The 26,049-nt window shown below is 36.3% G+C and overlaps 1 protein-coding gene across 1 annotated transcript in view; it reads left to right on the top strand.

Moving 5' to 3' along the window:
• LOC103585967 (uncharacterized protein CXorf22-like) overlaps positions 1 to 25,438 on the top strand; it is a 34,870-nt gene extending 9,432 nt beyond the window's left edge. Inside the window, 6 exon segments of the mRNA XM_008567077.1 lie at positions 737 to 782; positions 16,497 to 16,633; positions 20,144 to 20,371; positions 20,807 to 20,968; positions 22,614 to 22,741; positions 25,407 to 25,438. Coding sequence (XP_008565299.1) covers positions 737 to 782; positions 16,497 to 16,633; positions 20,144 to 20,371; positions 20,807 to 20,968; positions 22,614 to 22,741; positions 25,407 to 25,438 — 733 coding nt within the window.
• The last annotated feature ends 611 nt before the right edge of the window (positions 25,439 to 26,049 follow it).

Below are 26,049 nucleotides of genomic sequence, written 5' to 3'. Positions count from 1 at the left end.
CCCCCCCCCCCCCAGCTGTAGCTATCCAATTGCTCTGACCTCATTTGTTGAAAAAGCTATCTTCCTCTATTGATTTGATTGCGCACATTTGTAAAGACTTTGCACCTTTAAGCATACTTTGGTTTGGTTTTGTATTTTGTTCCATTGCTTTATGTGTCAATGCCTCTTCCAACATCATGACACTTTAATTATCTTTGCTAAATGGTAATTCTTAATATCTGGTAATTTTTCACAATTTATCCTTACATGTCAAGATTATTTAGCTGTCCTAATGTCTATAATATAAATTTTAGAATAAGCTTTCTGAGCCTACAAAAAAAAAAAAAAAAACTTGCTGGGATTTTGATAAAAATCGTGTTAAGCCTATAGATGAATTTGAGGAAAATTGACATCTTTACTATGGTAAGTCTCCCGATATATGAACGTACTGTGTCTTTCCATTTGTTTAGATCTTTTTAAATTTTTTTTATCAGCATTTTGTAATTTTCAGCACAAAGATCCTGCATGTGTGTTGCTAAGTGTATAATTATTTTATTTTCTTCGGAGTGGCTGAAATTGGTATTGTTTTTAATTTTGATTTCTGCATGTTCTTTGTTAGTGTATAGAAATGTGATTAATTTTTGTTTGTTGATATTGTATCCTCTGACCTTGCTGAACTCAATCCTTTTATTTATTTATTTTTTTAGTATTGCTAATGGTTTATCAACTTTGAGTTTTTGGTCTGTTTGTTTTTTAGATTCCTTGTTATCACCTATGTAAACAATCGTCATCTGGAGATAGAAGTACTTTTTTTTTCCTTCCAATGTGTATGCCCTTTATTTCTTTTTCTTGCTTTATTTCCACAGCTAGAACTTTCAGTTACTATGTTGAGTAAGAGTGGTGAGAGTAGACATCCTTTTCTTGCTCTCACTATTAGAAGAAACCATTCAGTCTTTCACCATTAAGTGTGATTTTAGCTGTCAGTATTTTTAGATGGTCTTTATCAAGTTAAAGTCATTTCCATCTATTCTAATTTGCCGATAGTTTTTAGTATGAAGGAGTGTTGAATTTGGTCAAATGCTTCCTTTGTATTAATTCATATGATCATATGAATTTTTCGGTAAGTTACTGATATGGTGGGTTATACTGATTGATTTCTGAATATTAAACTAGCCTTGCCCTTGCATATATGGAATAAATTCCTCCTGGTCATGGTGTATTATTCTTCCTATACATTTTGGGATTTGATTTGGTAATGTTTTATTGTTGTGCCCCAGATCAGGACAGTTATTGGTCTATAGCTTTATTTGCATACTTGTTTGTTTGTTTTGTATTGTCATTGCTTCGTTTTACTATTAGGGTAGTACTAGTCTTATAGAATTAATCTGAAAGTGTTCCCTCTTCTCTTTTCTGGAAGAGCTTGTGTAATATTGATGCTAGTGCTTTAAATGGTACAGTTCACTAGTGAAATTACCTGGGCCTCGAGATTTCTCTTTCAGGATGTTTAAACTATGAATTCAATGTTTTGATGCTTATAGGGCTATTCATATTGCCTGTTTCATGTTGGTTGAGTTATTGTAATTTGTAATATTCAAGGAGTTCGTCTAATTCTAAATTGTCAAAATTATGAGTATGGAGTTGTTAGTAGTTTTTCCTCATTATATTTAAGTTGCTGCAACATCTGTAGTGATATCCCTTACTTCATTCTTGATGTTGGTAATGTGTGTATTGTGTAATGTTTGTATTTTGTTTTTTTAATTATTGTTAGTGATTTATCAACTTTATTGATTTTTTTGAAGAGTTGGCTTTTTATCACTGACTTTCCCACCATTTTGTTTTAAATTCCATAGATGGCTGCTCTTTACTATTTCTTTTTTTTTTTTTTTTTTCTTTTTCGTGACTGGTAAGGGGATCGCAACCCTTGATGTGGTGTTGCCCACACCGTGCTCAACCAGTGAGAGCACTGGCCATTCCTATATAGGATCCGAACCTGTGGTTTTTTTTTTTTTTTTGTCTTTTTCGTGACTGGTAAGGGGATCGCAACCCTTGATGTGGTGTTGCCCACACCGTGCTCAACCAGTGAGAGCACTGGCCATTCCTATATAGGATCCGAACCCGCGGCGGGAGCGTCACTGCACTCCCAGCACCTCACTCTCCCGAGTGTGCCACGGGGTCGGCCCTCTTTTCTATTTCTTTACATCAGCTTGATTTTAATTTATGTTGCTTTCTTTTTCTAGTTTCTTGAGGGTGGAAATTAGTTTGTTGATTTGAGGCATTTCCTCATTTCTAATGTAAGCACATAGTACTATAAATGACCCTCTGCACTGCATTAGCTGTGCCCCACAAATTTTTTATATTGTATTTTTCGTTTTCACTCATTTCTATGTATTTTTTAAATTTTCTTTGTGACTTTCTCTTTGACTCATTGATTAGTTAGAAGTATGTTAATTTTCACATGTTTAGGGAATTTCCTATTGTCTTTTTGGTCTGTAGTCTGATTCTAGTATGGTCAGATAAAACACTGCACATGATTTCAGATATTTTAAATGTATTCACTTTTGCTTTATGGTTCAGAATATGGTCTATCTTGGTGAGTGTTCCACGAGTGCTTGAAACAAATGTTTCCTTTTCATTTGTTAGGCAGACTATTCTATATATGTCAGTTAAATTTATTATCGTTCCATAGGCCCCTGAGGCTTTGCTCATTTTTTTTTTTTTTCCAGCTTGTATTTCTCTCCATTAAGACTGGGTAAATTCTATTGCTTTGTCTTCAATTTCACTGATTTTATCTTCTGTCTTTCCCATTCTAATATTGTGTTCATCACTGAGTTTTTAATTTTGTTTGTTGTTTTTTTCAGTTTTATCATTTCCATTTGATTATTTTTTATAGCTTGTATTTCTTTTTTGAGAGTTTTTATTTATTATTTTCAAGAAAATTTTTTGGTCAGCTTCTTTAAAATCTTTGTCAGATAATTCCAACCTCAAGTTCATTTCAAGGTTATCAGTTGATTGTCTTTTCTCATTAAAATTGTGACTTTCTTGGACCTTAGTATGATAGATGGTTTTTAATTGTATGTTGAATGTTTTTTTTTTTTTTTCTCTGTTATGTTAGAAGACTCTAGGTTATTTAAATCTTTAATTTTAAAAGAAAACTTCCTTATTCAGATTTAGCACGTTTCTTGGCCTACTTTTGTATGTTGGTAGTTGCGATTCCAGTTAAGTTTTCAATACCTTTGTGGAATTATTTTGATCCATTTGGTTTATATGTTATCACTGGTGCTCCCACTGTCTCCTGCTATGCTGCATAAAGGAGTGGAGACATTTTTTCTAAGCCTGATTGCCAAATATCTGTTAGTGGGGGAGGAATAAGGTGGAAACTGTATTCAAGGGCTGCCTGGCTGCCCAGGTCCCCTGGGCAGAGAGGGAATAATCTTGAGTTGTGGGACAATAAGTTTGTTGTTCTGGGCCGGGTTCTATATCTAGATTACACTTGCAGTTTCTGTCCCCTTTCCAGGTGTCTTTAGGTGGGGAAAGAGAGGCTTGGGCCAGGAGACACAAAGAGGATTCCCAAATGTAGCTGCTTACTGTTGCTGCTGCTTCTGCTGGTTTCACCCAACCACCTTCCTATCTTTTGACAGAAAAGGGCGATCTGAGGCCTGGTGGGGAAAGAGAGTTTTTCTTCTTGTCACTTATGATTGGTAGACCTTCCAATTGATTCCCATGGCTGGTGCTGTCAGGCTTACCTGGTTTGTTCAGAGGGGCTCCTGTTTGATTCAGAAGAAGAAAGCCTAACTGGATTGCATTTTGTTACTAGGTTCTGCGTATCCTTCCTCTGTTGGTTGGAGGATTGTTATATACCCTGCTGCTGTCATTTCTCCAGTCCTGGCATCCCAAACAAGCAAGCTCACTTTTTACTACCTCTCACCATTTTCCTTTGCTTGCCTCTTGCACCATTTCTAGGGTTTATAGTTGCATTTAGTGGGAAGTAACATGGAAAATGGGTTTATGCAATCTTATCCGAACCAGAAGTCTATATTTGTTTGTTTCTCTACATTAGATTGTGAAATTTTTGAGGTTCAGGGGAGTCTCGATTGCCTCTATCTTTTAAATGGTGTATGTTTGGTAAATATTTTGTAAATGAAGTTAACCCAACTGCATCCGGATAACCCCCTAATGGCATGAATGGAATGTGATTAGAAAAAAAAACAAAAACCAAAAAACAAAGTACTCTCTTGGAGTGAGCAGAATCGATTTTTACTTCAGATTCTTTGTAAATGGATTAGACATGTAATGCCTCTTCTATTTGTGGTATAGCTAATCCTGAGAAAGAATGAAGAAGTCAACTCATAAATAAATTACATGATGTTTTATTTCCACGTTTCTATATATCATTCTGTACTTCCAAAAGTGGTCTAGTACAAAGATGATATAATTAGGAATTTTTTATGTATTCCTAAAAACTATGTTTTTCTTGCACATTTTAAAATATCCAATAGTTTTCATCATGAGTTTGAATAGTTGCAAAGATGCGATTGCATATATACATATATAGTATGTGTTACTATTTGAAAGTAAGATAGTTACAAGCCTCTTTAAATTGTGTCCAGTAAGATGGAAATACCTAAGTGACCTGTAAACCATTGAAAATTTTACTTCATCTTTTTTCCCTCAATTTGTAGTCCCATTCTATTTTTCACCACAGCATCACATCATAGTGCATTAACATTTTTTTTTTTTTGAAGCATAATTGATGATAAATATGTTTTGGGTACAGCATTGACTACTATTAACTGCGAACAACATGCTTTGATCAAATCAATATTATTAACATATTCATTATTACAAATCATAATTACTCTTTATGCCCCTTACCCAATCTCTCCCCTCCCCCCTCCCCACTTCCCCTTCTCACCTCTAGTAAGCACAGATTTGTTCTCTCCTTCTGAAAGATCATGAGTTGTGGGCTTTCCTATCTTCCTTTTCCTTCCTTCCTTCCTTCCTTCCTTCCTTCCTTCCTTCCTTTCTTCCTTCCTTCCTTTTCTTCTTTCTTACCACCCACTTATGAGTGAGGACATGCAGTATTTCTCTTTCTATGTCTGGCTTTTTCACTTAACATGATTTTTTCCAAGCTCACCCTTGCTGCTTCACATGGTGGGATTTCACTTTTTTCTTTTTTTATGGCTGAGTAGTATTCCATGGAGTATATATACCACATTTTCCTTATCTGGTCATCTATCAGTGGACATTAAGGTAGGTTCCATATTTTGACTATTATAAATAGAGCTGCAATGAACATGGGAGTGCAGGTATCCCTTTGACATTATGATTTTCATTCCTTTGGATATATACCCAGAAGTGAGATTGCTGGATCGTATGGAAGATCTATATGTAGTTGTTTGAGAAACCTCTGGGCCGAGCCCGTGGTGCACTCGGGAGAGTGCAGCACTGGGAGCAGCAGCGCTTCCGCCGCGGGTTCGGATCCTATATAGTGATGATCGGTGTGCTCACAGCGCTCACTGGCTGAGTGCGGTGTGGCCGGTCTCAAAAAAAACCTCGGGAGAAACCTCCAAACTGTTTTCTCTAGTGGTTGTACTAATTTACAATTCCACCAACAGTGAAGGAGTGTTCCCTTCTCTCCACATCCTCACCAGCATTTGTTATTCTCTGTTTTTTTTGTTTTTTTGTTTTTTAAATTATAGCCAGTCTGACTGGGGTGAGATGATATCTTTGTCTGGTTTTAGTTTGTATTTGCCTGATGACTAGTGATGTTGAACATTTTTTCATGTACCTTTTGGCCATTTGTGTGTCTTCCTTCGAAAAATGCTTATTCAGCTCCTTTGCCCATTTTTCAATTGGATTATTTTTTTTTTTTTTTTACTGTGCAGTTGTTTGAATTCCTTTTATATAGCTACTCCTGCTTGTTTTTGGTTTCATTTTCTTTTTTTGTCTTTTTCTTTTTTGAGATTGGCCACACCGCACTCAACCAGTGAGCGCATCGGCCATCCCTATATAGGATCCGAACCCGCGGCGGGAGCGCTCCTGCGCTTCCAGTGCTGCACTCTCCCGAGTGCGCCACGGGTTTGGCCCTTGGGTTTCATTTTCACGGTGTATCTTTTTCAGTCCTTTCAATTTTAGTCTGTGTGTGCCTTTACTGATGAGTTAAGTCTTTTGAAAATCAGCATATAGTTGGGTCTAGTTTTTTAATCCAGTCAGTCAGTCTGCATCTTTTGAATGGGGATATTAATCCATTTACATTTAGGATTGTTATTGATAGGTATTGTTTTACTCCTGGCATTTTATTGCTTTTTGTTTAGATGTTTTAAATATCTCTTGTTCCTTTTTTTCCCTTTTTATTATTCATCTTCAGTGTTTGTAGGTTTTTTTGAGGTGGTATGATTTAGTTTATTTTTTCTTTCTTGTTCTCACTTTTGTTTGAACAGTGGGTTTTGTTCTTTCTTATGTATTCCAAATACTGATTATCATTTTTTGGATTTGAGATGTATGACTCCCTTGAGAATTTGTTGCAGGGCTGATTGTGTGGTGGTGAACTCCTGTAGTTTTTGTATGTCTTGGAAATACATACACTATTTCTCTCTCATTTATGAAGGATAGACTTGCTGGACATAGAATTTTTGATTAACAATTTTTTTTCAGTATTTTGAATGTATCATCCCATTTTTTTCTGGGCTGTAGAGTTTTAGTTGAGAAGTCTACTGTTAGTCTGATGGAAGCTGCCTTATAGGTGACTTGACACTTTTCTCTTGCTTTTTTTAAGATTCTCTCTTTGTTTTAGAGCTTTGCCAGTTTGGCTATCATGTGTCTTGGGGAGGATCTTTTTGGACTGAATCTATTTGGACTGAATCTATTTGGGCTTTGTAGATCTGAAGATTTTTGTCACTCCCTATACCTGGGAGATTTTCCATTATTATTTCCCTGAGTAGGTTTTCAATGCCTTTTCCTTTCTCCTTCCCATCTGGAATACGGTGAGTTGAGTGTTTGTGTGGTTAAGGTTGCCTACTAGCTGTCTTAGGTTTTCTTCATTTTTTAAAATTCCTTTTTTCTTTCTTTGTCTCCCTGGGTTATTTTGGAAAGACCATCTTTGAGAAACGGAATTTTTCATTTTGCTTGATCTAACCTGCTGCTTAAGCTCTCAGTTGTGTTTTTTATTTCATTGAATGACTCCTTAGATTCCAGGCATTCTGATACATTCTTTTTTAAGGTATTGATCTCTTTGTAAATTTCTTCCTTCATATCCTAGATACTTTTTTTTTGTTCTCTAATTGAGTCTTCTCTTATCTCTTTGAACTTTCTTAAGACTGTTGCTCAGAATTCCTTTTCAGACATTTCAAGAGTTTCTTGCTCTATGGTGTCTAATACTTGAGAATTACTTTATTCCTTTGGTGGTGTCATACTTCTACTTGAGAATTACTGTATTCCTTTGGTGGTGTCATATTTTCTTGTTTATTTGTATTCCTAGTGTCTCTTCATTGGTGCCTGGTCATCTGGTAGAGCAGTTGTTTCTTCTATTACTCTGTAGTGGGCTTTGAGGAGAAAGACTTCCTCCTGTATTTGCAGGCTCTGCTGGTGACTCTTCTTGTGTTGATGCAGTCAAGTGTGTGGTGGGCTGCCTGCAGGGTGGTCCTTGCTGTTTCTATGGCAGTGGGTCATCCTTAGGTAGCAGTACCTGTGGCGGTGGCTATGGTAGACCACCTGCATGGAAATGGTGTTTGTGGCACTGCCCTGTTGTGGGATGCACACTTTACCTCCTGGTCAGGCTACAGGAAGGGAGGGGGCTGCTGGGAGCTTCTTGGTGGGTGCTCTTTCATGGGGGTGCTCACTCAGCTGCTTAGCTATTGGTTGGTCAGTGGGAATGGAGGAAGCTGCTGGCAGTAGTGGCAGTTTCTGGCTGGGTGCCCTTTTGCAGGGGTGCTCACTCAACCGCTTGACTCCTGGTTGGCGTTTCCTGGCTTCCAGGTATCCAGGCATTCTCCCTATGGCTCTCACAGCCCCTACTGGTAACTGCTGGACTGGGTCTGAGGTGATGCCACATGGGGCATCTGGGAGGGATCTTAAGTGCCTCCATGACAGAAAGGAAGGCCTGTATTATATTTTTATGATTAGAAGTTTTTTCACCGTCACCAGGAATAAAAAGCATATGCAAATGTGTATATAATTTATACCCATATATATGTATATATACATACGATCATATGTGCATGCATTATACATACAAATGTGTGTATAAATAAATTTCCTGTAGTAATAATTCCATATATGTTTTTAACATTTGTTACTAATGATATTATAAATATAAATTGATTTAAACTCCATCTATCAAACTGAGGTTGATAGTTTTTCTAACATAAAAGAAAATGCTATTTGAAATATTTTTCTTAATCAGATGGATGGGACATTTGAAAATTTTATTTAGTTAGCATGTTTATGGATGATGGTAACTTACTGCTTAAATGAATTCCATGTGAATTTTATTCCCATTTTTAAATTTTTTGATGTAAATGCTGAGAAACTTTCTCTTTATGTGTAGATTGGAATGGAAAATTTTTATTGTAGCAATGTCTCACAATTTTTTGAACTCTTTAAATTTATATGGTTAAATTACAGCAAGTGTTTATCAAGTATTATTTTTAACAGTTTGTCAGCTAACTCACTTGTATCCTCCTATTTCAATGCTGATGTGAGAAAATTGAAAAGCACCTCATGTAAATAGATTTGTCATCTAATCATTTTGGTGATTTATTTTCTCAATATCAACACCAATGTTTCTGATTGTCCCTTACTTTGGTGCCCCAGAAATATTTTCACTTCAGAAAAATTCATCAGAGTTAAATTAAGGAAAAGTGAGATCTAGTCCCTCTTTTGAATAAAGTGATGGAAGAGGAATTGTAGGAAAGGGGGTGAGGAAACAAAACCTGTAGGCTACAGTCCTGCTGTCAGGCAAATATATTTTATGAAAGAGTAAAATTGGAAGATGCCTTTATATCACTGGACGATATTTGTTTACCTATCAGAGCATCCCTGAATTTGAAGACCACCTGTACTGAGAATTGGTGTGTTTGTTATGCTCTTCTTCTCTAGAGATTCCTTCACCTATGGCTCATAGGTAGGCTTTTCCCCTGATAGTTGGTAAGATACTTTGTTGTCCTCAGAAGTCAACTCTCTTGATATGCTGTGGTATGTATGGAGCCAGAACAAGTTTTCAAGATTTTATACAAGAGAAGGAGAAAGCAATAGGAGAGGCAGAGAAATCATTATATATTACCAAACCTTTAATATTGAGGTAGACTCTGTGTGTGTGTATGAAAATTTCTAAGAAATTATTAAGACCCTTTCCTGCATCCAGCTGGAGGAATAGTTTGAAAAAAATGTTTGGCTTCACATATTATATCATGTATGTAATGGTTTCCTCTTTAAGATCCTGCAGATTCATAATTAATACAATTATGTGTACTAAGGTCATTGATCTTTCCTTTTCCTGTCACAAATTTACAATCTCTTTTTGAGAAGAACATTGAAGATGCAATATATCTTAGACAGTCTTGGCTGATTCCTGTAATGTTAGTACCTATCCAATAATACACAAACACTCACATGTAAACATGCATTCCAAAAGGCCAAGACCACCAGTGTATAAAGCAGTATTTGTGAATATTTTGTTCAGATATTCTTATTTATGTATTTATGTGTGTATGCATGTACGTATGTACGTATGTATTTGTATTTGAGCGGTTGTGTACTATGAGGCTCAAATGACTTAATGCATGTTTCTGGCACATAACTTAAGAACTCGGTAAAGATCAGCTTTTACTGTATAATTGGTGCTGTTGTTATCATTGTTAGGTTTGTAAGAGTAATGTATCTGAAGCCTAACAAAATGAGTTCTAAGATAGGCTCACCAATATTATATCCAGATAACTACTTATGAACGTCATTTAAGCTTTTTGAGTCTTTGGGGTTTTTTTTATTTGTAACATAGGAGTGATAGTAACATTTCCCTAACTTTTAAGAGTTTTGGGGCCGACTCCGTGGCTCACTTGGGAGAGCGCGGTGCTGGTAGCACAGCGATGCTCCCATCACGGGTTCGGCAATAATTCAGGAAAAACTGAACCTGCTTACTTATTATCTTGATTAACACAGCCTGGCTCTGAGATGACTGGTGATCTCCCTGAAGATAGGAGGCAAGATGGTGTCGTAGGAATGGCATAGTTTTTCCAGACATCCAGAGACAGAATTAAGGCATAGTGCCTTACTAGCTTAAGGTACGTGGCCCATTATAGGCACTTAATAAATATTTGTCCTCTTTCTCTATCATATTCAACTTTGAATTCACATCATAGTCCCTCAAAGGCTTTTACTTATTTTTTGTTGAAAGAATAAATGCTTCTCTCTTCTCCAGAGTGGATTATTTCCAGAGATTCTTACTGTGGCCGGAGAGTTTCCATAAAGAGGGGAGTGTGTGTGTGTGTGTGTGTGTGTGTGTGTGTGTGTGTGTGTGTTCATGTGCACACTTTTCATTGACAGCATACAGTAGGCATAAAATCGCTTATCCCTTCAGTTTTCTGATCAGATGGTCAGCATCTGAGGTTGAAACATTGCCATTTCTCCCAATCCAACATGAGGACTAGCTCCAGACAGGGAGAATATTTTCTCTGAAATGGCTTGTTGAATATGTATTCCAAACCTCTTTCCACTAACTGAGGTTTGTTCTCTGGGGTCGCCCGATTGAGCATTGGAAATTATTAAGACAAAAGCAGTCTGTCACTTTACTAAATTCTTTCTAGGATGTAAAGGAATAAAACTCATAACTGTTCCTCATTGAATGTTACTCATTTCACTTTCCTTGCCTTGGTTTTTAAATGAGTGAATGTCTGATGCCTGTTGGATTATGGAATATTGGGCTCATTTGAGGTCTGACTCCAAGGTTAAGGATGGAGTCTCTTATGGTGAGTGATTACAGGCTGTACAGACCTTTAGATTTTCTGGTTATATTTAAGGGCAGTGATGTGTAATTGAGAGATTTTTATTTACTTACCAAAATTTCTCTTAACTGTTGTCTATTCAAAATCCTTTAAAATTTGATCACAATAATATATCCTCTTTTTATTCTAAAATCTCATCAAATTGTACAGTTTTATTGAATATAAAACCTCTCTATATATAAAAAGAAAAAGTTTTGATTTTAATTGAATATTTAATATCATTTTACTTAATAAAATAAAATCAATAAAATTAAGCTGCAGATCTTGGTCTATATATTTTAGGAAAAATAATCTACATTGGCTACTAGTATTGTGTTAATTTTTTGTCTGTACATAGATTTGTCCTAACTTGGTTAGGTTTATTATAACTGAGTACTGTGAAACGTTGATTACTATTAGCTTACGAACTGAAACAAATTGTTTTCAAATAACATTTTCTTAATGTTGATTTTGCCCCTTATTCTTAGCATTGAATAATATTATTGTTTCCACCAATACCAAAATTCATAACATATATTATATTCACAGTACTAAATGCATGTAAAGTGTCATAAAGTTTTTATTATCTACAAGCACAATATATAAGTATTCATGATAATAATAATGTATATTCATGAAGAAAAACACTTATGCAGAAAATAGATTCAGCAACAAAAATTTACTTGAATGAAATTTTTTTTTTTTTTGTCTTTTGTCTTTTGTCTTTTTCCGTGTCCGGCAACGGATCGCAACCCTCAATGTTGCCCCCGAACCGGACTGGGGACCGGCAACGGGATTGCAACCCTCAGCGTTGCCCCCGCGCCTCACTCAGCCAGTGAGTGGGAACCGGTCTGTATGTGGGATCCGAACCCTTGGGCGGGAGCGCCGCCGCGCTTCCCAAGCGGCACACTTATCCAGTGCGCCACCGGGCCGGCCCTTTAATGAAAATTTTAAAAATTATTTTATGTGATAAATATTTTATAGTTTTTGAGCTAAAGTTCAAATGCTTACAAGTTTATATTTGTACTTAAGAAGACACTAAAAAAATTCACACTCAGCAGATTTATGATTTGTATAGCTTTTTTTTCTTTCTCTGGTAGTGTCACTGGATTTATTATCTTTGGTTTTGTTTGACCCCAAAGTTTATGCAACAACTTCTTGATGGTTTATTTTAATAGCCTATCATGGAGTAATCATCCATAGATTTAGCTAAATGTTGTTGAATACATTTTGTTTTCTCACCTATTATAAAAATGGTTCCTAGGTTTACTGACTTTGCAAAGTAGCTCTTGTCTTTTCTTTCCGTAGAGACATAGTTCATTCTTTAAGATGTCTTTAATATTAGTACTTTGTAAGTTAATGAACTCTGTGATCCCGTTTACAATTTCATGGTATGATAATACCCCCTGTTGTCTCTCAGCTTTTATCTTTGAAGATGGAAAAAATATATATATTATTTTAGCATGCCTTGAATTGCAGTCATTTCCTCCTTCCCCTCAGCATCCTTGATTATTTGAGTAGACTTTGCCATCTTCAAAGAATAATTATAACATTAATAGCTAATATTTATTGAATACTTAATATATACCAGAATGTACTAAGCATTTTATTAACCATCACCACAATTACGAGAGGAAGGTATTATCTTTTTCTTTAATGTATATGTGAGGCAATGGATGTTCAGGAGAAGTAAACTCTTTGCCTATGGCCTCCCAGCTTGTAAATGGTGCAACCAAGATTTGGGCCCTGATCAACTTCACTCCAGGACCTGAGCTAATAACCACTATTCTATATGGGAAAGTGAAGGGTCACAGAAGCCAAAGTGGTGTTTTGCTTTGTTTTGTTTTGCTTTGTTTTGTTTTGCTTTTTTTCCCAAGAAGATAGTAGTGGCAAACTATGTCAGATGTTGCTAATAAGCTATGTAAAATAAACAAATAGACTTGGCCACAGATAAGACCTAGGACATCACAAGAGATGTAATGGTACCCACAGCTATGTCTGAGATGTAAGGTCCTTTGCAAAAATCTGTGTGTTTTATGAATCTGGGTTCTACCTTCTCTAGAGAATCACCTTAGACATTGAGTGGTGAAGTGTACATTGTTACCTTGCCTATACTCCTCCAAAATACTTTTAGAAGCTATTAAGTACATTTTTGTACAAAGTTTCTATACGATCAAGCCAGGGTGACCAGAGTTTGTAGTTTTATAGGATGCTATAAAGTGGCACGTATCCAAGGCAAGTGTTATTTCTTATGCAATTTTTAAATTTCCTTGAGTCTAAGCACACTAAGGATGTACCAGGTTCCACAAGTCTCCAAATGACTAATTTTTGAACTCTTTAGTATGCTCATATGGGATGAAACAGGTTACCTCTGAGTTTAATCACCTTTCATCGAAAGCTTAATGGTTCTTCACTAAAACTCTGAGTTACTAAGGAAGATCCAGAAAAGCATCTCCTACTTATTCTCAGTACAGGTTTTTTGGTTTTAGTTTTGTTTTCTTGGGAACTGATGTCATGGAATCTCAATATACTCTTTATGCATAGTATAATGCTGGGCATATAGCAAGCACTCAATAAACCTTTGTTTAGTTGTTTTGGTTCCGTGATCTCTCAGAGTTTGGGAAAAAAAGCAAAACAAAACAAAGCAAAACAAAACAAAGCAAAACACCACTTTGGCTTCTGTGACCCTTCACTTTCCCATATAGAATAGTGGTTATTAGCTCAGGTCCTGGAGTGAAGTTGATCAGGGCCCAAATCTTGGTTGCACCATTTACAAGCTGGGAGGCCATAGGCAAAGAGTTTACTTCTCCTGAACATCCGTTGCCTCACATATACATTAAAGAAAAAGATAATACCTTCCTCTCGTAATTGTGGTGATGGTTAATAAAATGCTTAGTACATTCTGGTATATATTAAGTATTCAATAAATATTAGCTATTAATGTTATAATTATTCTTTTTCTATTACCTCTCCCTTCTCAGTTCTTTCTCTGTTTTTATTTCATTTTAGCATTTATTCATATGTATTTATGGGGTACATTGTGCTGTTTCAATACATGCATATGCTGTACAATGATTCACTTAGAATAGAGAGCATAGCTTTGTACACATTAATCCACCAATTCCCCTCCTCCTCCCCACCCCTTTGTAGATTGCTGTTCCTTTTTTTGGTTCATTAAAAGTGAGTGATCCTTAGGGTGTGCCGTGGACCTTCATGGCTCCTCAGTCAATGTACTCTCCATACTCCTCAGTCAATGGACTCTCCCTGGGTGGTACTTCCACTCCTTTTATTTCACTGACTACTCCCAGATCTATACAGTACGGAGCTCATCAGCTTCCCCCAATCCTTCTTTTCTCTTTTTCATGGAATGTCACCACCATGTATTTGGGCAAGTTAGAAACTTGGCAAAATGCTCGACACCTCTCTCTTTCTCACCACCTACCCTCTTATTCAGCCATAGCAAGCTTTGTCTATTCACTTCCTACTTAAGTCAGTAATCCTACTTTTTTCTGTCCCATTGGCCACAGTTCTACAACAGGCCATCTTCTTCCCTTGCCTAGTAACTACACCAATCTAAATTATATACCTGAAATCACCCCTTATCTCCTTTTAATTCATTTTTCACACAGTATCCAGTGTCATATCTGAAGAGATAAAAGTCTGATCACAAAAGTTCCATTTGTAATACCTGTATTCAATGACAGTCTTCTCTTAGGATAATGTCCTTGAGGACATGTTGTTAGCAATTATAAAACAAAACAGAGAAATAGTTTCTCGTATTAAAATTATATAAGAAATGATAATGTTGACGTACCCACTATTTTAATATGTTTAAAGATTGAACAATGTTCTTTTGGATTTTGGGCTGTTCTTGAATAAGCTTTTGAAGCATTCACTTACATGCTTTTGTCAAATTATGTCAAAGTGGTTACAATATAGGAAGCTGTTTCACTGACTCAGCCTTAACTGAACTCATGTTTTGTTTTGTTTTTTTTCCCCTAGAGAACTGTCAATAATACCTATTTATTTGAAATGGATATAATTTTACATTTTTTTTATTTAATGACAGATAAAAAATGAACCTTAAATATTATGTCACTAGCACATCTATAAAATGATTAAATTAACAAATTGTGTTATTTTGCATTTATTTGCTTTTTCCATCAGGTCATCTCTGAATTTAAATCAAAAAGTCTTTTTATATTTTCAGTACCTTTGTTCTCCTAAGTTAAATGAATAATTTTGGAAAATATCATTAAATGTGATTTAGAAATGGTGAATTGAGAATTTGCAAAACTTTATGTTGGCAACATGCTCATTTGTGTTAATATTGTACAATAATAGCAAAGAAACTAGTGATTGGCTGCTTCCATTTGCTGGACCTATTTTGAGCACTGCTTGGTGCTAGGCAGTATATGGAGCACTGGGACCACAGAGATGAAACATAGATAGTTCTGATCTCAAGGACCACATGGTGTACTGTAGGCACCAAACATGACCATAAATTATGAACTATTTCTGCTTGTAGAATAAGAAATCTTTGTCTCTTCTTTCTCATATGCCATTTGATTCCAGAAACCCGTCCCCTTTGCCCTTATGCTGCATGAACCATATAAATCCATCTCCAAGGAAGTGGTAGTGGCTATAAGTGTGAGCGCTGTGGCCAGAAACATTATAGTGCAAATACCAGCTCTATTCGTTAGTTACTAGCTGTTGTAGTTAACTATTGCTGTGTAACAAACCACCTCAACACATCATATCTTAAAACAGCAATTATTTTTCATTGTTCAGGTGCATGATGATTGGCTTGTAACATGACTGATCTAGGCCGGGCTCAGCTGGGTCCTCTGCTTTATGCTGGGGCTATTCTGTTTCTCATTTCAGGTCTGTGGGTTCCTGGGTAGGTCTGTCCCATACTTGCTCATTCTGGGGAATAGGCCGAATGAACAGCAGCTATTCAGGAGAAACACTTCCCACTTCCCATGGTGGAAGTGCATTTGGGTTGGAACTGGCATGCTTCAATTCCACACACACGTTATTGGCCAAAGCAAATCACTTGATCAAGCCCAAAGTCAAGGGGTAGGAAAACACACTTTGTACATGACAGGGTAAGGGTATGAATGCAGGGTAGTGTAAAGTATTGGGGTAAACAATCTAATCTACCACACTAGTTGTGTGATGTTGAACAAGTCATTCAACACTTCTAGGCTTCTATTTTCTTATTTGTAAAATGGAGGTAATGATTGAATCTGTATCATAGAATTGTTACAAGGATTAAATAGGATAACATATGCAAAGTTCTTAGAATAAGTGTCTGAACATAGTAAGGAGACAATATATTTTAGCAAATGATGAGGGTTGAGTCCTAACACTAGACACAAGTTTTGGGGGTGACCCAAGAGACTGGACTTATAATTAAAGCAGTTATTCTTGATCTACAGTAAACTGTCTACTCTCTAATGTGTGTCTGTTCCCTACCAAGGTATTAAGTGCAACATTGTAAGGGTCCAGATGTAAACCATCTGCTCTTGTTCTCCTTAGGTATGTTTCACAGAATACCAGGGCCTATTACCCATCCTCATTTTTCCAACTAGTGGTATTGTGGAGCCTTAGTCATCAGTTGTTATCAAAGTGGATTTCTGTGCAGACCAGCCAGGAATTGTAAATGAAGTGGCAAAGTGAATGTATGGTTCTTAATTCTAATGTAGATCCCAATAATCTCCTGTTTCAATCTTCAGATGTGCCTTTGTGTTAGCTCCTTTGTTTTTAAATTTAGCATTCATTTATTGAGTCTCTACTATATGCCAAGAACTAGGGTATGGTCTCAGAAAAGGGAAGAGATAGAGGATGGCATATGGATACACATATAGGAGCCCCTATTTGGAATTCATGGGGGTGAGGGAATGGACCAGGGAAGGGCTCCATTAACAAGTGGATATTTGAATCTAACAATTATTGGTGAGTAGGAATTAGCCAGGTGCCGGAGACCAGCTCCAGTCGAGTTTGCGGGTCCTTGAAAGAGGGATGAGGAAGCCAGCAAAAATAAAAAACACAGACAGAGACCTCAATGCATCAATATGCGCATTCTCTCTCTGCGGGCTGTCAGCGTGTTGCAGCTGGAGCACAGTAGAGCATGAGACAATGCCTTTTATTTAGATTTTTCTCTGCAGGGGGTTTTGGGGTATCATTTTTATTACATCAGCAAGCTTGAATTAATAATTTAAAAAGGACAGGGGAAGCCATTTTTTTTTCTTCGTTAGCACGTCTCAGGTGATTAGCTTGTGCTTCCTCCTTTTGGTATCAGGTTATCTATCAGATTGGGACCATCTTCTCATTGTCCTGAAGTTAATCTGTGACCTTTTCCAGTTGGCAAGCTGTGGTTAATATCTACCCTATTAACAGGGTGGGACTATTGCAGTTACAAAGTGATAGACAGTACTACCATATGACTTATGTCTATTGCTAAATGTTAAGTACAAATTTGCTAAAAGGAACAATGCTAACATTTAAATTCTAACAGGGGTGTAATGATCTTATGTTCTAATGGAATGAACCTACTGTTCATATGGAAAAAGAACAGTGGATATTTGAACAGTATTATCATGCACATCTTGAAGTTATGCATTCACTGTGGCCCTATAATCATGATCTAAATGTTAAAGTGTCCTTGTGCACAGCACCATCCCTCACAAAACCAGTTACATTTGCCTCTTAGGTCTAATTTTGCAGGTTTAATAATTTTACAGCATATATTTTTATCCCAATGTCTAATTTTTAATGATTTATTTAAAACTGGATACCACCAATTAAAGGGGGTTCTACAGTTTAGTTCCCATATACTTAATTTGTCCCAATCATATAATTTCTCATTAATGCCAACCATTCTCTTGCCATTAATATAACCTCCAGTAAATGATGTTTGCCAACTTACATTAGGCTGCAGCTCATATTGAGTCATGAGCAGTGCTTTTGGAACATATGTTGGTGTGGTCAATTTATCATAAGGGGATAATTTTGAATTGTCCAATTTACTCAGATCCTGTGTGGGAATGTTTAGTCCAATGACCGTATAATTATTTGTGTTATTTTTATAATCTTTTGGGAATTCAGAGAACTGCCACGCTAACCAAAATATCGAAAGAGAAGGCAAAAGCCATGAAGCCGAGGCAGAAACCCTTATGGTTGTAGCAAGTGCTCGTAGCTGTGGCCTTACCAGCAGCTCTCCATCCAGCGGCCTTGCCAACTTGGAGAGGGCAGCCCAAGCTGACTCCTTTAGGATCCTGCCATGGCGTGGACCATGCCAGCCAGGCAAAGAGCAGTCATGTGAAGAGCAGTGGTGTGATTGTGTGTGTGTGTGTGTGAGTGTGCGTGTGTGTGTGTAGGGGAGGTGGATGTTGGTGAGGAGAGTGGGTTAGAGAAGTGATTTCAGGCAGAGAGAGTTGAAGTCTTGAAATCCTAGAGGCAAAAAAGACAGTATTTACACACTGAGGGATCTGAGGCAATGTAAAGTCAAAGAGATTGAGGTAGGGAGTGATGTGAGATGTGACCAGAGAAACAGAATAGTGTAGGGTTCAGTAAAGGGCCTTGTAGGCAAGCAAGCATTTTTTATGTTGTATGTCTCAGTTCATTAGTGGAATGTGCAATCAATATAATGGGTTACCACCAGTATTCAAAAAAATGAAATAGAAAATATCAGAATGCATATAGGAAGGATAAATGCTGTTTTGTAAAACTTCGTATAATTGTGTGTGTGTGTGTGTGTGTGTTAATTACATTTCTAACTGAAGGTCACAGTTATAAATATTTGAGAAGCTCTTGTAAGCCCTAATGGAAGCTTGGGTTTTATTATGAAGACTGAGAAGTCTCCAGAAGGTTTTAAAATGGGAGTGTCTTCATTAATGTGTACTTTAGAAAGGTCATGCTAGTAGCAGTGTGCAAAATATATCAGGGGGTACAAATGTGGATTGGGCAGACTAAGGATTGGGCAGACTAGCTAGAAACTATAATAGTAAAGCAAGAGGAAATTGATAAATGCCTGAGTTAAGGTACAAGCTGGGAGGATGGAAAGAAGTATGCAGATTGTAGGTACGTTGTAGATTTGACTGAAGGTGACTGATTGTAGAAAGGGAAGGTAAAAGGAGGGAGAAGTCTATGGGTGAATTTCTTCCAATCAGTTTTAACATGTTAGAAGTGATTTGATTTTCAGAATTCTGGTGGAGCTGGTTAGGGTCTTTTACATTTGTCTTAATTCCCAGAGAGAAATTTGGTCTAAATGTATTGGGTTGGGGGTCATCAGTGTATAAGTGGTAGATGAAATATGAAAGTGTTGAGAATAACTCTGAGAAGAAAGGTACAGTGTGAAAAGTAAGAGGGAAACAACACTACTGATGGAGTTTACAAAAAATCTAAGTCTTGGAAGAATGAGAAGGTAGGGCCTTAGTGAATTAGAAGGCAAACCAGAAAAGTATAGCAAGGAAGCTAAGGGAGGAGAGATGCGCAAACAGATGCTGTCAACGATGCCCAATGTTACAGGACATAATGTAAAATAAGGACTTAGGTAATGGTTGTGGAATAGTGAATTATTTGTGGTATTTGATAAGGTCTAGATTGAAAAGATCACGTTTATGCCAGAGAGGGATAAATGTAGGAGAGCAATTCCAAAAGAGAATTGAAATTAGTCTGGAAAGTGAAGTTTTATGGGGAGATACTCCTTTCAGCAAAGAAGTGGGTTTTTGCTGAGATACTTTAGATTTTAGGGAATTAAGTTGTTAGGATGGGAATGAGATTGGCTGTTGGAGGACAGGATGAGTTAGAAAAGAATCTCTTATTCTAGAACTAGAAAGTACCATGCAAATAATCTAACGCTAGTATTTATGAAATAATTGGTGGTATGGATATGCCGTGGAGTCCTTTCTAGAGTCAGTTCTTGAGATTGTTTTCCAACTTTGTTGTTTCCAGTAGACAATTAATTAAGTTGCACATATACCATTCCACTGCATAGATTCAGACAGGTAGAAGGATTTGATAATGCTTAGTACGTGTATGAAAGGAACTACAATTAGACTGTTAAATTTTAATTATAATTTGTTTTTATAAGATGTTTCTTTCTCCAAATGTTTAGAAAAAAATAAAGTACATCAAATTCTAATTAAAATATATGTATATATGCATATTTAATTATCTCATAGAGTGACTTTGCAAAGTTGTCCTGAGATACTTTTGAGTATCACAGCTCATGTGGTTGAACAAATTATTGAATTGTTAAACATGAGTACTGACAAAAAGTTGGAATGCATACGCTTTGGTTCTGTTTTGTTTGGAACATCAAAAATTGAACATGCACTTCTATACAATAATAGCCCACAACCCATAAATTGGGTAGCCATAATACAAGATGATTCCATTGGAGAAGAATTGGTAAGTTAATGGTACAAAAGAAGAATATCAGGTATTATGATTTGAAACACATTATTTTAACTCTAATAATAACCAACAAGCTGTTGAGTTATCCTAAATATGTCTTAACATGGGCAGATAGATTTGTTTTCATATGTATCCAAGGGAAACCTAAAAAAAGTCAGTACATTAATCTAATATTTGTGTTAACATATATTTGAAGTAAACCAGACAAGTGCTTCTTCTAGATGACTAATTGTGGGGATTTCTGTTCTTATCAATTTTTCAATCTTTCTTTAAATGTTATGATGTGCCTTGATCAAATTTATGTATACATGTTATGATAGCTTTTTCCTAGATTCGGAAATTTCAATATTGGTTTTATGACCTTCTCTAAAAATATTTTTGGTTTGTGTTTTGCCTTAATACTCATTTATTTCTGATTTTATATTACGGGGTACAAATATTCGACAAAGAACTGATATTGCTTTAAATAATTTCACCTTCATAAGTAAAATAAAGAATGTAGATATTACCACTTTTATCTCCTGTGTTCCTAATGAAGGGACTTTACTACGTTATCAAAAGATTGCAATTGTGTTTTGTTTCAGCCCAAAGTAAGCAAAAATTAATTCCATTGTAATGTTAAGCATTAATGGAAAGCATATTAACCACACTTCAATCAGATTGGTTTAAATATTGTCAAAGCAAAACCTGCCAGAAGACACAAATCAGATTTTTCTGTTATGGTTACAGACATATCTAACATGAATAATATCATTTCCAGTAATTCTAAATATTGTCCTAAATACTTCGTCTTAAATTAGCAATTTCTCCAGACTTTTTGGAAATGAGGTGGCAGAAGTGCAAGTTTTGGGTTGTTTTGTATTATAGCTCCAATCTGATTTGTTGTTCCTACAGGAATAGGTGCATGCAGTATGTTCTAGGTGCCTCCAAAGAGGATGCAGTTCTCCTAGCAGGGCAAAATCCTTGCTGACTGTCATGAGTATTAAACTTATAGCACCTGCTGGGATAAACCACACTTTGCTGAAATTCATGCAGACTTTTAGCACTTAGGCCAATATATAGTTTTTACAATTCCATGTACTTGGTTTTGTTATTTAATTTGTAAACAATTTTGGAAATGCTATTTTAAATATATAGTAGCAATTGCAGGGACACCTTGGTAGGTTGCAGTGTATGTCAGTGCCTGCTCCAATTGCAAGTATGTTTATACTTGTTTGTGAGAGGGTGATGTTCATTGTACTTCTTACTGTGGCAGTAGGGTTGCCTGGTGATATCAATTTCCTGTTGAAGACCAAGTTGTGTTTTAATTTAAGGAGGTTAGTAAATCAAGAATTTTTTTTTATTCGTGCAATCTCTTTATATAATTGCCTTATCAAAGATACTTTTATAAAGGAAGTTTTTTTGTGTGGATCTATAAAATTCTGTTTAATACACAATTTTTGAAATTCCAAATATTCTTTTTCATGGCACCATGTTAACTTCATTTGAGAGTCTAGCATGGACTCATATGTATGAATATGATTTGAAGCCTTAGTTAAATGTGTTTTGAACGCACGATTTCTATTGCTGTTTATTAATACATGTTAGCTTTTTGTGAATGTATTTGCGTATCCATTGCTAGAAGAGGTGACCTCTAGGTAAGGCTGGTAAAGATAGCCAATAAGAGGGCCTATGATGTAACCCACCTCTGTCTTTGGTCCTACTTCTATTCTTCCCATCCTTCCTTTCCTTTTCTCCTCTAACAAGATTAACTGTTACCAAACCTTGTTCTCCAAATTACTTGTCCACTAACATGAATGTGGCAGGCAATATGCACTTAGTTCACTGGGGGAGACAGATACATTAACAGAGGTTTTTGATTATACCCAAGGGTAAGATGGACTATTGTAAAGAATTGACCAGAGTTCTTAGCCAGCAATGGATTCTGCCTGGAAAGAAAATCCTTTACAGAGAAAGTGGCATTTGAGCTAGACCTTGATGACTTAGTATATTTAAATTACTCTTGTCTTGCAAATGCTGTCATGAGCTCGTTTTTCTGAGCTTTACACTCTGCAGCCTTCTTTTGGAAAATCTCTCTCTGTTCAGTAATTTTGGAAGATGGATCACAGTTATATTTTTATTTGTTAACGTTCATTTGCATGCATAGATTTAAAGATTGGGTTGATCTTTCCTTTTGAGAGAAGATAAAATTTATCACCTTTCCTTTTAAAATAACACATTGTGATTTTTTTACAGGCTGATGGTTGATGGTAAAAAGGATATTGAACCTTCACACAGGCAGGATTATGCTGTCTTTTTGAGATTTGAGTCCGTAGGAAATAAAGATGGATTTTTGAGAGATGATAATTATAAAACCATCAAAAGTAAATGTGAAACTAACAAAATCATTAAATGTTTTAGCAGTTTTGATAGTTTAGAAGTTTGCACAACACTGCTTGTACAGTTGATTTAATAAAAATATGTAATTGTTATAATTGTTAGAGAGAACAAAAATACAAACAGATTTAAGAGACCTTAAAGTGTCATCTGTGGCATGTTAAGAGTGAAGTCAACCCCACAGTCATTTACATAATAATTTTTCAGTTTAGAATTCAGATGACATCACAATTTTAAAATTACATTAAATAAACATGATGATCTAGAGTTTAAGGAATTAAAAACAAACTGAAATAAAACAATATTTGCATAGGTTTTCTCCTAGGAATTGGGATGGGAACAAATGACCCATTTCAATTTTACCAGACCTTCAGCTCTCTTAGAATCTATATAGAGAAACAGCCCAAGAACAAGACCTAGAGATCTAGTAATTAGGGTGTAGCACCCTGTTACAGGATACCGATAAGTGCATTTGTTTTGCAGTTCACATGTCAAGTTGCATTATACTTTTTACATTCTCAGGTAATATTGGGTTGGTGTGAGGAAAAAAATGAAAGAGGACTTGGAGTTCAGCTTGGCAGGACAGATCAGAGAGAAAATAAAGACCTAGGTAGGGTAGAAATCAATTTCAGAAAAATAAGCCATGCCAAGAAGGAGTTAGTCCATCCTGGATGCTTAGGCAAATCGAAAGACTAGAAGATTTACATGTCAGTACAAGTGATATTGAAAAGGTTTGGATGGGGCCGGCCCCATGGCGCACTCGGGAGAGTGCGGCGCTGGGAGGGCAGCGATGCTCCCACCATGGGTTCGGATCCTATAAAGGGATGGCCGGTGCAATCACTGGCTGAGTGTGGTGTGGGCGACACCACACCAAAGGGTTGCGATCCCCTTACCAGTCACGAAAAAAAAAAAAAAAAAAAAAAAAAAAAAAGAAAGAAAAGGATTGGATGTAACTGTGTTCCTAGGACATAAATGTATTACTGTTACTACTTACATTATGGTTTGTGATACTGAGCTATGTCTGCTGATCATAGACAGAACATTTGTGTGAAGCTTGCAGATTAACCTAATTTTGAATAGTTAGAGACAGAGATGCTAGGTTTGCCTTAAAGGTAATTCAGAGTCTAGTATTGACTAGTAAGAGCATTAGTCAAGAAATAAAAACTCTTTGAGGAGGTTCTCGTTACACTGCTTTCTCTGCAAAACTGTTCTTTCACACAATTAGAGCCTATAATCCATAGTTTCTATCTTATTTCTAGTGTCTCAAAAACTTCATGTTTATATTTTTGCCCAGTGTATATTCTATTGTCCATTATTTTAATCCCTAATTTCCATGTACGCTTAAATCTCTTGGCACATCTCCCATAGTGACTGTGTGGAAAAACCTCTAACCATATTAAATTCAACTTTTAGTCTACTCTGGTTCTGCATGTGAAAAGCTGATTGTACTTGAGAAAAATAAAAAGTCATGCTGAAAGGTTTCACTTTATTTTTATAACCCCTAACTCCAAGTGGGTTCTTTAAGATTTTTGACATTCCTACTACATTCCCTCATTCATTTCATTTCCCGTAATCTGAGATGATGATCATACACTTTTTATTTTCCCCTCAAGCCTCCAATCCTTCCTCTCAGGACTGCTTTGGCTATTCAGGGTCTTTTTCTGTTTCATATGAATGTTAGCATTGTATTTTCTATTTCTGTGAAGAATGTCATTGGTATTTTGATGGGGATTGCATTGAATCTGTAGATTGCTTTGGGTAGTATGGACATTTTCACAATGTTAATTCTTCCAGTCCAAGAGCACAGTGTGTCTTTGCACCTTTTTTGTGTCCTCTTCAATTATTTTCAATAGTGCTTTGTAGTTCTCATTGTAGAGATCTTTCACCTCCTTGGTGAAATTGATTCCTTGGTATTTTGTTTTCTTGGCACCTATTGTAATTAGTCTTGCTTTATTGATTTCATTTTCTGCTAGTTTGATACAGAAGTATAAAATGCTACTGAATTTGGGGTGTTGATTTTGTATCCTGCAACATTACTGAAATTGTTAATCAGCTCTGATAGAGTCATTAGGTTTTTCTACATATAAGATCATATTGTCTACAAACAGGCACAGTTAGACTTCATCTGTTCGAATGTGGATGCTCTTTATTTCTTTCTCTTGACTTATTGCTCTGGCTAGTACTTCCAATTCTGTGTTAAATAGGAGGAGTGAGAGTAGGCATCCTTTACTTTTTCCTGTACTTAAGGGAAAAGATTTTAGCTTTTTCCCATTCACGATGGCATTTATTTGTCATATATGACTTTTATTGTGTTGAGATGATTTCCTTCTATACTTAATTGGCTGAGAGACATTATCATAAAGGATTTTTGAATTTTGTTGAAAGATTTTCTGCATCTATTGAGATAATCATGTGTTGTTTTTTTTTTTTTTGTCCTTGGTTGCATTGATGTGGTGCATTGCATTTATTATCTTTTGTATGTTGAACCATATTTGCATACCTGGGACAAGCCCCACTTGATCATGGTGTATAGTTTAATTTTTTTGATGTGTTGCTGTATTTTGATTGCTAATATTTTGCTGAGGATTTTGGTGTCTATCTTCATTAAGGATATTGGCCTGTAATTTTTTCTTTTTGTTGTATCTTTGTCAGGTTTTGATCTCCGGGTGATGCCGGCCTCATAGAATGAGTTTGGGAGAATGGGTTCTGTTTCAATTTTTTGGAATAGTTTAAGGAGAATTGGCATTAATTCCTCTTTAATCGTTTGACAGTATTTGGGTGGAAAGCCATCTGGTCCTCGGCTTTTCTTTGTTGGAAGATTGCTGATTACTTCATCAGTCTCCTTGCTTGTTATTGGTCTGTATAGGTTTTATATTTCTTCTTGGTTTAGACTGGGTGGTATTTGTGTGTCCAGAAATTTATACATTTCCTCCAGGTTTTTGCATTTGTTGGTGTACTTTTGTTTATAATAGTCTCTAATGATTCTTTGTATTTCTATGGTATTGTTTGTTATGTCTTCCTTTTCATTTCTAATTTGTGTTATTTGGATCTTCTCCTTTTTTTTTTTTTTTTTTTTTGGTTAACCTAACTAATGGTTTGTCTATTTGAATTATCTTTTAAAAAACCCATCTTTGGGCCGGCCCGGAGGCGCACTGGAGAGTGCACCGCTTGGGAGCACGGTGGCACTCCCGCCGAGGGTTTGGATCCCATGTGGATACCGGTTCCCGCTCACTGGCTGAGCGCGGTGCGGGCGCAACACCGAGGGTTGCGATCCCGTTGCTGGTCAGTAAAAAAG

The sequence above is a fragment of the Galeopterus variegatus genome, unplaced genomic scaffold (assembly GCF_000696425.1).
Source record: "Galeopterus variegatus unplaced genomic scaffold, G_variegatus-3.0.2 Scaffold291, whole genome shotgun sequence".
In the NCBI taxonomy this organism is placed as follows: Eukaryota; Metazoa; Chordata; class Mammalia; order Dermoptera; family Cynocephalidae; genus Galeopterus; species Galeopterus variegatus.
Note: the sequence above shows the minus strand (reverse complement) of the source record. Positions and strands in the feature narration are given on the sequence as shown.